Raw genomic sequence first — 15,055 nt, 5'->3', positions numbered from 1 at the left:
CTTGGGGAGATAGTTGATGGGTCTCAAGCAGAGGGGCATTTTATGTCTTAATGGGGAGGAAGGAGGGGTTGACTTAAAGAACTGCGGAATTTGATGGGAGCTTCTGAGTCAGACCTGGGTTCTGTCCTGGTTCTGCTACTGATTTGCTGTGTGACCTTGGGCAAGTCTCTTCCCCTTTCTGAGCTTCAGTTGCCCTGTCTTTAAAGTGGGTGGAATTGGGCTAGAAACAGGGTGGCAAACAGGTTTCGTCTCACATGCAAAAGTGATGTATTGCCGTCGGCCTCCTGAGCAGCTCTCTGGGCCCAGCAGGAAAGTACGCGAGTCTGGGGTTGGAAGTTGCTGCGTGCGTTCTGCACGTTTGCAGGCCCCTGGTAGTATGATTCCCCAGGTTCCTTCCTGCACTGATACTCTCTGACTCCTCTGTGCTTCTTCCTATCTCCTGTGTCACTTCCCTACCAACCATTGTCTGCCTTTTGCTTAAATACCTCCATGATGAGGAACTGGCTGTCTTCCCTCAGACAGAATTGTTGGATTGTTAGGCCTGGTCTTGAGCTCACATCTGTCTCCCTGAACTTGTCCCTGGAAAGTGACTTGGGTTCAGGTGTAGGTAATGCCCTTAGGATTGCAGATAGAAGTTGTGAGTGGGGACGGCACCAGAAAAGAACTCCTACCCTGACCTGGGCAGACAGGGTGGTCAGGGAACTTGGAGGCACTTGGAGCTTCAGTAATCAGTGTATAATTTCTGCTTTCTGGAGGCATACAGAGCTGCTTCTTTATACTACTTTATGACAGTGACAGAGATAGCATCTCTATATCCTTCGCAAAAAGCACTTTAACAACATCATCACTTAGTTTATACAGCAACCCTCTGAGGCTGGTATCATCAGCTCTGTTTTACAGGCGAGGAAGCTGAGGCTCAGGAAGTTAACAGAGCGGCCTTCTGAAACCAAGCCTTTGCCCCTCTCACCAGCTGCCCTCCTCGTCCCCAACCCCATCCCCAGCCTTCTGTCCTCCTTGCTCCCCTCAGGCCCATGCCTCCCGTTCTCTCACCCTCTGCAGGTTTCCATGTGATCCCCACCATCTCGAGCATTGTCCCGGAGAGCTGCCTGCTGATCGTGGTGGGGCTGCTGGTGGGGGGCCTGATCAAGGGCGTGGGCGAGACGCCCCCCTTCCTGCAGTCAGACGTCTTCTTCCTCTTCCTGCTGCCGCCTATCATCCTGGATGCGGGCTACTTCCTGCCGCTGCGGCAGTTCACAGAGAACCTGGGCACCATCCTGATCTTCGCTGTGGTGGGCACGCTGTGGAATGCCTTCTTCCTGGGCGGCCTCATGTACGCCGTGTGCCTGGTGGGCGGCGAGCAAATCAACAACATCGGCCTCCTGGAAAACCTGCTCTTCGGCAGCATCATTTCAGCCGTGGACCCCGTGGCCGTGCTGGCCGTCTTCGAGGAAATTCACATCAATGAGCTGCTGCACATCCTTGTCTTCGGGGAGTCCCTGCTCAATGACGCCGTCACTGTGGTGAGGGGGCAGGGACCACACCCACGTGCACACAAGATGCAGATCCGAATTCAGGTCCAGAGTGAATCCCACATCCACCCGCTAATGATAGTAATAAGATAGCAAATGTCCATTCCTGCTTGCTGTGTGTGGACATCATGATGGGCACTGGACATGGATTATTTCATCCTCATGACCACCTTAGGAGGTGCTTATTATTCTCACTTTACAAAGGAGGAATCAGGCTCATAGAAGTTAAATTACTCGCTAGGATATGATAGAACCAAAATTAGAAGCCAGGTCTGTCTGACTCCAGGGCCTGAGCTCTTGGCCTTACCAGGTCATATGCTCTGTCCCTGATGGATTGTGGTGTGATCTTGGTTAAATTACTTGTCCTCTTTGTACCTCAGTTTACCCTTTATAGACCATTTAGTCTTTGAGGGGCATTCGGCTTTCATGTTAGCTGCGTCTTAGGTTAGAGTTTAATTTGTGCAGAGTTCGAGGGCAGCAATTGTGGAAGGGGACCTTGCCTCTAAAACCTACAGAAGGTGACAAGTGGGTTGGTTTGGGTTGGCCACTTCCTTACTGTGTGAGCTTAGGCAAGTGACTGTACCTCTCTGGGCCTCACCTTTGACAGCTGCAAAGTGGCAGAGTAGTTAGTGCTTTCTTTCCGGGTCTAGCGAGGACAGATACCCCCTACTGCAGGGTCTGCACGTGGCAAGGCTGTATATGTTTGCACATACCCTTCCTCCCAGTCGGCTTCCTCAGGAAACAGATACGTGTATGGGCACACTCAGGTTGTGTTGTGAAAACACCTACACCCCCCTCCTAGCTGGACCGCTCAGAGAGCAGCTGCCCGCACAGGAAAACACAAGGACACGTGTGCACGCTCGCACACACACTCCCACTTCCCCCCCAGCCACTCAGGAAGCCGCACCTGAAAGAAGCGACAGACAGTGGTGGTCGGCTGCTGACAGCCTGGGCTTCCTCTCCCTCTTCCTTCCCCGCCACCCTCGTCAGCTCCTCGTGAGGCTGGTGGAGCAGCAGCCTGACCTGAGCAGGCTGGCGTCTGTCCTGTCTCTTCCTGCCCCGGGTTACCACACCAGCCTGTTGCCCCATCTGTAACAGGGATTGCAGTGCTCAGCCTGTCATCCTCCCGGGGGTTCTGACAGGAGTCACACTCGCTGATGTCTGCAAAATCAGTGAGCGCCAGAGACGAAGCCCTCCCCGGAGGCTCTGGGTGTCGGGGTTCAGGTTGGCACTACTGGGGAGCAGCGGGGCGTGGTTACAAGAGTGGATGCGTCAGTCCAGCCACCTCGGGCCACGGCCACACCTCCCCGAGACGGTGGCAGCGTTGGTGGTAATCGCTGGCGTTCACTGAGTACTTCCTGTCGGAATACGTGTGGTCTCATCTAATCTGCACAGAAACTCCATGAGCTTAGCATGGTAATTTCCCCCAGTTTTCCAGGTGAGGAAACTGAGGCACTGAGAGACTAAGGAACTCGTCCAAGGTCATATTAGCTGGTAAATGATGTAACTGGGGTTCAGATCTACACGGTCTGAGTCCGGAGTCCAAACGCTTACCAGCATGCTCCTCTGCTGCTCTAGTCCCAGTGACAGTGGTACGAGGCCAGAAAGGAGCACCTCGCCCTCTATGCCTGCCCCATTGGCCCCGGTGGTATGCACTTTAGGGGCCCATGGGTCTCCTCAGGCCAGGAGTAAGTTTAGGTAGCCCAGGGCTGAGAATGCACTGCTGTCCTTCACCGGAGCCCCGCCCTGTCTCCCAGACGGTTGTGTCCTGGCAGCACCGGGGACTGGCCGGTGCTTGGCATCTCCCCTTCCTGCCTAGCCCCAGTCAGGCCCTTTCTAGAGCTCTGGGCATGGGTGTGAGTGCCCCATTTTCCAGACAGTAGAGCTGAAGGCTGCCCCAAGCTGAGTGGCCTCAGGCCTTTGCCCTGGAGCAAAGGTGCCCTGCTTCCAGGTGCGGCCCAGGTACTGGGGGCTTCGGAGGGTTCTGTCTCAGGAACCCTCAGGTCCTCTTCCCCACTCCCTCAGTGTCCCCCGGGCCTGGACACTCCCCAGCTGGTTTCTAGGTAGAGCTGTTTCGGAGCAGGCCAAGCAGCCAGCACCTAAGAGGGGGCAGGACCTCCAAGCTGAATGCCCAGGGAGGCCCCGTCCACGGCTGTCAGGGAACAAGCTCTAGGCCCGGTTCTGCTGCTCCTGGGCTGGGGGCCGTCTGGCAAGTCGCTTCACTACTCTGAGCCTAAGTTTAGCAAAGGAACAAGCATCCATAGCCTGCCTGCCTCTTCAGGCTGTGGTGCGTCGAGCAGCATGACCATGATCAGACGCTTTACGGCGTACGACGTGCCACTTAAGGTCTGATGGCAGTGTTGCAATGACCGTTTATTTCCCCCGCCCGGAGGTGGGGAAGCCATGGAGAGCGTCTTGTCCCACAGTGCCTGAACCTGGTGGGTCATTGCAACCACCCGTTGAGCAGAGATTTCTGGGCCCCACTTCCAGACAGTCCAAGTCAGGTGTGTATGGCCTGGCCGTGTATATTTTCAGAGAACTTCAGCAGTTAGGTCCTGTCCTAGTTCATTAGCTGAACTCCCCCTGCTTTGTGCCGAAGGAAAAACCGAAATCCAGGCAAGGATATGAGAGGCGAACTTGGTGCAGTAGCAGCTAATACTGTGATAGGCACTTTGCCTTCATCGACTAATTTAATCTCACAATAGCCCTGTAAAGTCGTGACTATTGCCCCTATTTTCTGGTCAGGAAAACTAAAGCACAGGGAGATTGAGTAACTTGCCTCACGCATACAGCTGGGGAGCGGCAGAGCCAGAATTTCAACCCAGGTGGTTTGGCCGCAGAGCTGTGCTCTTCACCTGCACGGCACGTCGCAGGCCCGAAGACCCTCTGGCCCCGAGGCCGGTGGTTTTGGCACCTGCTTGGTGCTAGGGTTTCTCTGCTACCACATGGCCGTGGTCAGCGGAGGGGATAGGATCACCCTGGGTGGACCCCAGGGAGCCGTGGGGCATCCTGCCGACCAGCCTGCGCACTCTTCCTAGGTCCTGTATCACCTCTTTGAGGAGTTTGCCAACTACGACCGCGTGGGCATCGTGGACATCGTCCTCGGCTTCCTGAGCTTCTTCGTGGTGTCCCTGGGCGGGGTGTTTGTGGGCGTGGTCTACGGGGTCATCGCAGCCTTCACCTCCCGGTTCACCTCCCACATCCGCGTCATCGAGCCGCTCTTCGTCTTCCTCTACAGCTACATGGCCTACCTGTCAGCCGAGCTCTTCCACCTGTCGGGCATCATGGCGTGAGTCTGGGCGTGGCGTGGGGGGCTGCCAACTCAGATTCCCCAGGCTTGTAGGGTCAAAGGGAGCTACCCAGCGCCCAGGCCCCAGATTCAGACTCCAGGTCCCGGGGCTGCCCCTGAAGCACTGAGTTTAAGGTTCTGGAAAGTCTCAGCCCAGCTGTTTCTTCCCCTCATTTGTTGCAAAGGGAACCCCTTGGTGGTAGCCGGACACAGTCACTCACGCTTGCTGCTGCCCTCAGCAGCCCCAGCAGGGAGGCTCCAGGCTTCCCTTGAAGCGAGGGTCCTGGAGGTCCTGAGGCCCCAGACGGGTCTTGAAGCCAGGGAAGTGTGGAGGGGCAGTGAGGTGCAAAGGTGCTCACAGTAGGGGAGGCCATTGGAAGTGTGGGCCACTGGGGATGACCGTGAGGAGGCTGGGCCAGCAGGAATGGGGCCCAGGTGTGGGCACCAGGCTGGGAGGCTTTGGGCTGCTGCTCGGAAGAGAGCTCCCCGTGGGGACCCCCACAGGTTAAAGGGCCACCACGCTCGAGGGGATAAACCTGAGGCCGCAGACTTGACTTCTGTAAGGTGGAGTGGCAGCATGGCCTCGGGGAGAAGGAACAGGCCTAGGAGCTGGGCAGCCCTTCGTTTGCGTCTCAGTTCTGCCACTCGCTGGCCGTGTGGCCGTGGGCAGGCGACTTTATTTCTACAAGTCTCAGATCTCTCGTCTAGAAAACACAAGAATATGCCTGTGTCTACAGGGTTGGGTGAGAGGATTGAGTGAGAACAGGTGTGCGAAGCCCGCAGGGGCTTCTGACTTGTGAGGGGAGCTCAGGAGACAGGCACCTGTCCACCTCCCTGGCTGTGGAGGCGCTTTGGGAAGGTGCAGCTCGACTCTGAACCCTGAACCCCGCGCTTCCCTGACCCCAGACTCATTGCCTCGGGAGTGGTGATGCGCCCCTATGTGGAGGCCAACATCTCCCACAAGTCCCACACGACCATCAAGTATTTCCTGAAGATGTGGAGCAGCGTCAGCGAGACCCTCATCTTCATCTTCCTCGGCGTCTCCACCGTGGCCGGCTCCCACCACTGGAACTGGACCTTTGTCATCAGCACCCTGCTCTTCTGCCTCATCGCCCGAGTGCTGGGTGAGGTCCCGGGCCCGAGCCAGGGGAGGTGTGTGTGCGTGGTGGGGGTGGGTGCTGTGTGTGTGTCTGTGTGTGTGTGAGAAGTGCGCTGGGTGGAGGGGCTGGGGCTGGCTCCTGGCTGGGCTTCCCCACTCCTGCTGTCTGCAGTGCTGAGGCCATGATGGGCCTTTGAGGGGAGAGGGACGTGCTTGAGGTGCATCCGTGATCTCTGGGGAGACAGTCATGATGTGCCAGTGGAGGCCCACAGAGCCAGGTCTGTGAGTGTCTGGACTTTAGCGCTTTCAAAGCTGCCTGCAGTTCCTTCCAACCTCTGCTGCTAGCCTGGGGTGCACACGGGGACCAGGCCTTAGGCCCTCGGCCGCTGCTTCAGCTGCCAGACACACATTACCTCAGTGATTGCACGGCTTCCCCGCTCTGGGTCTCACCTCCTCTCTGAGGTTGGGTCTGGGCGTCACATTTACTTGCTGTACTGTCTTGAAACCCCTTTAATCCTCCAGAAATTCTGGTTCTGTGGGTTGAGATTGGACTCTGAACTCTGCATTTTTAAATAACTTTTTATTACAGAAGATTTCAAACACACAGAAAAGTAGGTCCATCATATTTAATAGGTATCAACTTGTGGCCATCTCTTTTCCCATCCCCCTCCTGACCTCCAGCCGCTGGAGGCCTCTGTAATGTCTCTAAAATATATCCAGGTTGAGGGAACCCCTTAAATTGAAGATCCACCCAGCTCTTGGATGGAGGGATCTGGAGCATCTTGGGCCAAGGGACCCGAGAAATGAGTGAGCTGGGTGGGCTTACTAGTGGAGGCTTCCTCCAGACAGAGAAGTCTCTCTGCTGCAGAAGCCAGGAGGGTCTGGGACAGCCTGACTCCTCTCTTCCCCTCCCCGGCAGGCGTGCTGGGCCTGACCTGGTTCATCAACAAGTTCCGCATCGTGAAGCTGACCCCCAAGGACCAGTTCATCATTGCCTACGGGGGCCTGCGAGGGGCCATCGCCTTCTCCCTGGGCTACCTCCTGGACAAGAAGCACTTTCCCATGTGTGACCTGTTCCTCACAGCCATCATCACCGTCATCTTCTTCACCGTCTTTGTGCAGGTGCTGGACAGGGTGGAGCAGCCCTGCCTGGGGACCCTGACTCTAGCAGGAAAGAGGAAGCACATGACCCAAGAGGGGGCCCATGGGTTCTAGTCCCAGCTCCACTGATAACTAGTGCAGTTATCACAGGGACAAGCCACTCCCCCTCTCTGGGCCCCAGTGTCCTAAACTGTAAAGGGAGAGTTGTGATCTTGCGTCATTGAAAAGTGACCAATCAGAATGTAAAGTAACCAGACTGCTGCCTAGCTTCGTTAGGGATCCAGATAGCATTAAGAGGAGTGGGTCCAGTCAGCAGGCCCGTGATGCTCATTGTAGGGGCTTAAGGAAGTGGTTTAATGTCTTAGGATCTTAGTTTCTGCATCTGTAAAATGGGAATAATAGCGCAACATGGGGAACTGGAAAGGTCCCTGAGCTGGCCAGCAGGAGGTCTGGAGTTAGCCAGAGCTCTGCTGTTGTCAGTGTGACCCCGGGAGGGACTCTCCTGCCATCTCTGGGTCTCAGATCCCCATCTGTGAAGTGAGGGGACTGAACTGGATGATCCTGAAGAATCCTTCCAGCCTGCTGGCCGTGATTCCTGTGCATTTAAACAACCCAGACTTAGCTGAGAGCCTCACCGCCCTCAGAGTCCCCAGGGAAGCCAAGCCTGAGATGATGTAAATTGCTTTTCCTTATCTGACCTGTGACCTTGGGCAAGTGAGAAACACCCTGTCTGGGCCTCTGTTTCTCTACCATCCCCTCCATCTTTCCTGGACACTAATCCTGGCCAGGCCCTAGATGGGAAACATCATTGCCTTCTCGGGAAAAAACAGTAGAGAGGAAACTTTCTCGGGCTGGACTTGTTTTTTCTGTCCTTTAAAAGCAGAGGGGACTGCCTCTTTTGTCATCTTGCCCTGCTTCCACCTTGACTTTGCAGTTGTATATGCTCATGGTTTACCAAGCCCTTTTTTTAAAATATAAATTTATTTATTTATTTTTGGCTGCATTGGGTCTCACTTGCTGCGTGCGGGCTTTTCTCTAGTTGCAGCTAGTGGGGGCTACTCTTCGTTGTGGTGCGCGGGCTCTCATTGCGGTGGCTTCTGTTGTTAGGGAGCACGGGCTCTAGGCACACGGGCTTCAGTAGTGGCTTGCGGGCTCTAGAGCGCAGGCTCAGTAGTTGTGTCGCACGGGCTTAGTTGCTCCGTGGCATGTGGGATCTTCCCAGACCAGGGCTCGAACCTGTGCCCCCTGCATTGGCAGGTGGATTCTCAACCACTGCACCACCAGGGAAGCCCTACCAAGCCCATTTTTAATGAAAACAGCTTTGAGGTAGGGACCTCCCTGCCTGAGTTTGAATCCAGCTTTACTACTTCTGTGAGACCTTAGGAAGTTACTTAACCTCTTTGAGTCTCAGGTTTCTCATCTGTAAAATGAGGATAATGAATGGGCTTACCTCTTAGGGTCATTGTGGGTATTGAAGTGCTAATCCTAGTAAAACACAGTTGGTCCTGGCACATGGCAAGTATGCAGTTAAATTAGTTGCTGCTGCTCTTACTAGGTCCTCCTGGGTGGCAGTCCTGCAAGGGGGGCAGAGCAGAGGTGGTCCTCCCTTTTAGCCAGGCCTGACTTCCCTGGGGTGACAGAATGCATCTGTGGTGGAGCTCACACTTGAACCCAGGCCCTCTGACCCCTGACCTGGGCTAGATGCCTTGTGTGTGAGTCACTCGGCTGGATAGGCTGTGAAACCGCTGGCTGTGTCTTTGGAAAGAAGCGGGCCTTAAGGACCTGCTTTATGTAAGTGCTGCTGGGAGGTTGGGAGATTGGGGACCTCAGAGCAGAGGGCATCCCAGACTCAGGGACCCTGGGGTGGGGTACCTCTGTGGCCTCCCTGCCAGAGTAGCAGAGCTACAGTGCCTGACACCCACCTGCCCTCCAGGGCATGACCATTCGGCCCCTGGTAGACCTTCTGGCTGTGAAGAAAAAGCAAGAAACGAAGCGCTCTATCAACGAGGAGATCCACACTCAGGTACTGGAAGCTGGGCCTGGGCCCTGTGTTGCAGGAGGAGGCTCCGGAAGCTGGGGAGCAGCTAGGCCTCGCGTCCATGCCCTCAGTCAGTCCCTCCTCCCTCATCCCAGTGCCCGGGTGGTCCTTCAGCCTCCTGAGGTCACCAGGTCACACCACAGGGAGGTGTGATATGAGCAGCCTAGAACTTGAGGAAGGGGCGTCACGCAGTCTCTGCCTCTGCAGAAGCCTATCCCAGGCATCGGCACAAGTGGGTTCAGAGAAGGGGTCTCAGCCGGGCCCCGGTGGCCAGAGGGCTTGAGGTTTCCCTGGGGTTCAGGATGAGTGAGGTATAGGTGCCACCTCCTGGCTGGTCCTGGAACTATAGGGCTGGGCTGAGCAGAGCTGCACTAGGGTGGAAGGGGGCGCCCGTTCAGAAGTCTTGGTAGGGGAGGAGCCCAGTAGTAAGGCTTGACCTGGCCCTGGGCCCGTTTCAGTTCCTGGACCACCTTCTGACAGGCATCGAGGACATCTGTGGCCACTACGGCCACCACCACTGGAAGGACAAGTAGGTGGCAGGCCTTGTGGGCAGGAGGGTGGGAGGGGCAGGAAAGGGTCTCCCGGGGCCTGGGCATCAACCCATCCCAGGAGGTGGCTTCATCCCTGTCCTCCCTCCTCCCACCAGGCTCAATCGGTTTAATAAGAAGTATGTGAAGAAGTGTCTGATAGCTGGCGAGCGCTCCAAGGAGCCCCAGCTTATCGCTTTCTACCACAAGATGGAGATGAAGCAGGCCATCGAGCTGGTGGAAAGTGGGGGCATGGGCAAGATCCCCTCTGCCGTCTCCACCGTCTCCATGCAGTGAGTGCTAGTGGCCAACCCTGGCAGCCTCTGCAGGCGCACTGACCCCTCAACAGGCACCTGGAGCAGGCCCCCTGGGGCATCTTACCGGGCTGGGTGGGAGAGCTGCAGGGCCACACTGAGGACCTGAGGCTTGGCCCACCCCCCACCCCGGCCATCCCGGGGGGACCCTTCTGGCCCAGCCCAGCAGGCCCCAGGGTCCCAGGAGTTTTCTCATCTGTGCCCCGTTATCCCAGGAACATCCACCCCAAGTCCCTGCCTGCCGAGCGCATCCTGCCAGCACTGTCCAAGGACAAGGAAGAGGAGATCCGCAAAATCCTGAGGAATAACTTGCAGAAGACCAGGCAGCGGGTGAGGAGCTGCTCCCCAGCCGGCCCCCCTACAGCAGAGGAGCCCCTCCGCCCCCTCTCTGCTCCAGCCCCGCGCCACACGCCCAGAGCCGCCCAGCCCCTCCAGGCCCAGCTTCTGGGGCCTGCCCTGCCTGACAACTGTTCCTCCCACAGCTGCGGTCCTACAACAGACACACGCTGGTGGCAGACCCCTACGAGGAGGCCTGGAACCAGATGTTGCTCCAGAGACAGAAGGCCCGGCAACTGGAGCAGAAGGTGCGTCTGGGACTGGAGCTGGCTCCCGCCTTTCTCCGGGAGCCTGGGTTCTTCCTCTTCGTGCACCGCCACCACCAGGCCCTTTTGGAGCTAGAGCCACTCGGATCTGGTTTTTTGGCCTCCTCCGCTTGTTTCAAAGGCTGAGCCCCAGGGCGGGTTCCAGAAAGCTGCCTTCTCTCCCTCTTCCCCACTCAGAGCAGCAAAGAGGCCCCCTTCCCCATTGTGTCCTCAGGCATCAGAGCTAGAAGAGTCTATCCATGTGCTCTAACCCCTCTAGTGAGAAGACTAAGGCCCAGGGGAAAGGGCCCTGTCCCAAATCACAACGCAAGGCACACACGCCTTCATTCATTTGTTCAGGAAGCATTTGTGGAGCGGTTCCTAAGCGCCAAGCAGCAGAGTATCCTCTGTGAATCCGGTGGTGAACTGGCCCAGCCCCTCCCTTACAGAGCTTCTCCTGCAGTAGCCCCTGCAGGACAGGAAGTGCAAGGGGCCCTGAGCACCTTGAACAAGGAAGTGATCAGCGTATGCTTAGGGTGAAGAGCCACAGGGGAGGGAGTGTGGCAGAGGGAGGTCCAGGTGGAAGGAAGAAGCTGTGCATAAGCTCCTGACCACAGACTGAGGGGGCTCAGCTTTCCAGGAAGCTTGTTAATGGTGTTAGGGTTTGCGCTTTATTCCAAGGGCGTGGAGGGTCACGAAGGAGGGTTCTAAGCAAGGGAACGACATGGGGAGCAGTGGGGGTGGCCCGGCTTAGGGCAGTGGCGGGGGGAGGGAAGGAGCAGGTAGCTTCAAGGGACATTTAGGAGGTGGAAGCAGCAAGCCTTGGTCACCAGACTGAGGGGGGACTGAGGGAAGAGGAAAAGGCGTCAGGGGTCACGTCTAGCCTTCCACTGGGGTAGTCGGGAGTGGTGGCTGAGAGAGGGGACACCAAGGAAGGAACAGCTTTTGAAGGAGGATAAGAAGCTGAGTTCGGTTCCAGCGTGTTGCATTGAGATACCTGGGGGCCGTCCAGGGCCCAGGTGACACTCCTGAGTTGACTCTCCGGGTCTGTACCTCAGGGGTAGGTGTGGGCTGGAGCTAGAGTCTGGGCAAGTGTCACCGTGGGAGAGGCGGGGCAGCGAGGGGGGTGTTCAAGGCCACCCCGGAGGTTGCAGAGCTTGACAAGAGGCTGGGCCAAGCCCTCAGGACCTAGCACTGGCCCGGGCAGAGAGGGAGCGGGCACCCCAGACACACCAAAGGAGGGTGTGGCCGCTGGCCTTGGGTGCCGTCCAGAGGGGCCGCGCATGCTCACCCCTGTCTGCCCTTCCTCTGTCAGATCAACAACTACCTGACGGTGCCGGCCCACAAGCTGGACTCGCCCACCATGTCGCGGGCCCGCATTGGCTCAGGTAAGGCAGGGCGCAGGGTGCTGGGCGAGGGGCCTCAAGGCTGGGCACACAGTGCCACCATCTCGAGGATGAGGCTGCAACAGGAATGGGCCTCAGAGAGCCCGCGGGGAGGACGGGCTGCTCCCTCCCTGACCTCCCAAGCTCCTCCTACATCGGGTAGAGTTGGGGGTTCACCAAAGGGGGCAGAAGAGTGGCCCTGCTGTCCTCCCCAGGGACAGAGCGTTCCACGTGGGGCTCATGCTGTGGAGCCGGGTGCCTGGCAGGGAGGCCGGGGGCAGCTGCACCATTGGGATCACCAGCATGTGGGGAAAACAAGGGCAGGCCTTCCAGGACCCGGTGACTCAGGAGGGAGCCTGAATTCTTGGTCTGAGGAGGGACTCCTATGGAAGCCCCAGGGCTGAGGAGGGGAACACAGTCCTACCTCTCAGACCCCAGTCCGAGGGGAGGAAGAGCAATCTGCTGTGTTGACAGGGGCTTGGAAAGGCCCCTGTGGAGTGATTTGAAGCGCGCCAGGATTGCTGAGGTTCTGTAGGAGTTGCTGGCACGGGCTGAGGTGGGGCGCACGCTGGGCAGGGCTCAGGGGCACAAGCCAGCTTGTGCCTGGCTCTCTGTCCCCAGACCCGCTGGCCTATGAGCCGAAGGCCGACTTGCCTGTGATCACCATCGACCCAGCCTCCCCGCAGTCGCCCGAGTCTGTGGACCTGGTGAACGAGGAGCTGAAGGGCAAGGTCTTGGGGCTGAGCCGGGATCCAGGAAGGGTGGCCAAGGAGGACCACGAGGACGACGACAGGGGCATCATGATGCGGACCAAGGAGCTCTCGTCCCCAGGCACCGACGACGTCTTCACCCCTGCACCAAGTGACAGCCCCAGCTCCCAGAGGATGCAGCGCTGCCTCAGTGACCCAGGCCCCCATCCTGAGCCTGGGGAGGGAGAGCCTTTCATCCCCAAGGGCCAGTAACACTGGGGCCAGCGGGCGGTGCCCGTCCCACCACAGACTCTCCCACCAGAGCAGGGGTCTGCTGGCGGGGCTCCCCTCGTCCTTCCCGACCTGGATTGGCCCTGCCCCTCCCCCTGTCGCATGGCAGCTGGGCCCACAGCCCCCACCGCAGCACGGCTCCCCCTGCCTCCTGGGAAGCGCCCTCCCTCCCACCAGAACTGCCTTCCCAGTCCTTTGGCAGACCTGCTGGGCTGAGGCAAACCCTGCCCTTCCTGATCCAAGCTCTCTCCCATACCCAGACCAGGGCCTCTGAGTTTCCCAGACCTCGGAGGGCCCCCTCCCAATCCGTCACCCTCCTCACTGAAGTCAGTCTTAGTTTCTAACCAAAGAGCCTCTGGCTCAGCCTTGGTCCCTCCTGGAAAGGGAAGGAGCCGGGGCCTCTGTTGGCCTAGGCCAGGCCCTCCATTAACAGCGTTAAGACTAGGGGACCAGGCATCTGACTGGGGGAGGAGGGATCAGTGACCCATGGCCGTCCCACCCTCCTCCTGCCAGCTGTGTCACCCTGGCCAGCCACCTGACCTGTCCTTACTCAGAGCTGCAGGCTGAGGGCATCTCTGAGCTCTGTCTGGAGCTGAGGCGCTTTGGACGATGATATGACTCAGCTCTCCAAACTGTGCTCCAGCGGGGACCACTGGGCCCTTCAGGGGCTTCTGTCAGGGGCACCAGAAAGTGCTACCTTTTTATCTGTTTTGTTTGTTCACACTTCCATGTAAGATTCTATTTGCACAGAGGGCATTCCTGTTTTTAAAACATTTTTGAAAACCTCTAGCTGAACAGAGCTCCGGCCATCCTACTCTGTAGCATTACCCATCCTCGTTTGTGCCTGTCTGCCCAACACTCTCCCCCAGAACAGTCCTCTGTCCCCAGGGCTCTGATTTCAGAAATGACCTCACCCGCTCACATACCCACCCTAATCATGATTTTCTCTAACTCACAGATGCCGGGCCTCCTGGTACCTTCTTTCTCTTGGGCCTGACCCTCAGTTCCCGCTGGCCTGTTTTCTCTCATCCCTCTCCCCTCCCCCATTGGCCCCTGGAACCTCTCTTATAAGCACTGCACCCAGCTTGCTGTGGAGCCCCGTCCTCAGGGGAGGGGCCTCCCCTGAGCATCTCCCACCAGCCAGGGCTGGTGGGTGGGCTGAGTCCTGGGTCCCCAGAGGCCTTTGCTCACAGGCACACACTCCTACTCCCACTGCCACCGTGGGCCAGGCCCAGGCCTACTGGTGTCTGTCCTTCTCCCAAGGGTACTCCTTTCCCCAGGATTGTGCAATAGTCAGAGCGTCCCCCTTCCCAATGGACTGGGCAGTGGGTGCTCATCCGTCCCCCCTCCTCTCCGTGTAAGTGCTGTTTGGGGCAGGAGTCACCATGCAAGGGTGACGTTGACAACCATGTTCAAAGCCACCCCAGCTGCTGCCGCTCTGCCGTCTGTACAGAAGAAACCGAATCTTTTTCATATTCTAATAAATCCGCGTGAGTTTTTGATAGAGTCGAGGGCTGCTCCCTGGGGACCAAGGACTTGTGGGAGGAGGGTGGCCCAGAGCCCCCAAGGACTTGGCTCAATGGCTGGCACAGAGAAACACTTAATCCATGTCAGGGGCTGGTGTGGTTATTACTGTGGGTCCAGCACCAGGAACACAGCTGTGAGCAAAGCAAGACGCTCCTTCAGCCTCTGGGGAAGAGCAACATTAATCAGGAAAACCCGTGTGTGTGTGTGTGTGTGTGTGTGTGTGTGTGTGTGTGTGTGTGAATGACAGTGAGGGGAGGAAGGGGTGACGAGGAGGACTTTCCTAAGTGATGGATAGAACTACAGGATGAACTGAGGTTAACCAGGTGAAGAAGGTTTCAGAGAGTGGGCGAATGTTCTATCTAATTGGGAGCTGCATGTGGGAACACCCTAGGATCTGAGGAAAGGCTGATGTGGCTGGGTCAGAGAGTGACAGGAGGGGAGGCGAAGATGGGACCTTGTAGCCCATGGTCAAGATTTTGGTTTATACTAAGGGCAATGGAGAGGCTCTCCGCTGCAAAGTGGGGACAGTAACCCCTGGGTGAAACGTGCTCAGGAGTGAAACGGGCTCAGCACCAGTGCCCAGCGGGCTGAGATCGGCTGAGGTTGGATCCCTGAGGTGCATTTTCAGGAGCTGACCGCCAGAGGGCAGTGAGGCCTTGGTACATACCCCCAGCACCCTTGGAAC

The 15,055-nt window shown here is 57.6% G+C and overlaps 1 protein-coding gene across 1 annotated transcript in view; it reads left to right on the top strand.

Moving 5' to 3' along the window:
* SLC9A1 (solute carrier family 9 member A1) overlaps nucleotides 1–14,349 on the top strand; it is a 50,168-nt gene extending 35,819 nt beyond the window's left edge. The window contains exons 2-12 of the mRNA XM_032646720.1: nucleotides 1,060–1,520; nucleotides 4,568–4,818; nucleotides 5,725–5,942; nucleotides 6,837–7,039; nucleotides 8,952–9,041; nucleotides 9,515–9,585; nucleotides 9,703–9,876; nucleotides 10,113–10,227; nucleotides 10,380–10,481; nucleotides 11,794–11,866; nucleotides 12,485–14,349. Of these exons, the coding sequence (XP_032502611.1) occupies nucleotides 1,060–1,520; nucleotides 4,568–4,818; nucleotides 5,725–5,942; nucleotides 6,837–7,039; nucleotides 8,952–9,041; nucleotides 9,515–9,585; nucleotides 9,703–9,876; nucleotides 10,113–10,227; nucleotides 10,380–10,481; nucleotides 11,794–11,866; nucleotides 12,485–12,825 (2,099 nt within the window). The 3' untranslated portion in view covers nucleotides 12,826–14,349. The remainder of the gene's footprint in view (nucleotides 1–1,059; nucleotides 1,521–4,567; nucleotides 4,819–5,724; nucleotides 5,943–6,836; nucleotides 7,040–8,951; nucleotides 9,042–9,514; nucleotides 9,586–9,702; nucleotides 9,877–10,112; nucleotides 10,228–10,379; nucleotides 10,482–11,793; nucleotides 11,867–12,484) is intronic.
* Nucleotides 14,350–15,055: the final 706 nt, after the last annotated feature.

The sequence above is a fragment of the Phocoena sinus genome, chromosome 1 (genome assembly GCF_008692025.1).
Source record: "Phocoena sinus isolate mPhoSin1 chromosome 1, mPhoSin1.pri, whole genome shotgun sequence".
Lineage (NCBI taxonomy): Eukaryota > Metazoa > Chordata > Mammalia > Artiodactyla > Phocoenidae > Phocoena > Phocoena sinus.
The sequence above is the reverse complement of the archived record's forward strand: the minus strand, read 5'-3'. Positions and strand labels throughout refer to the sequence as shown.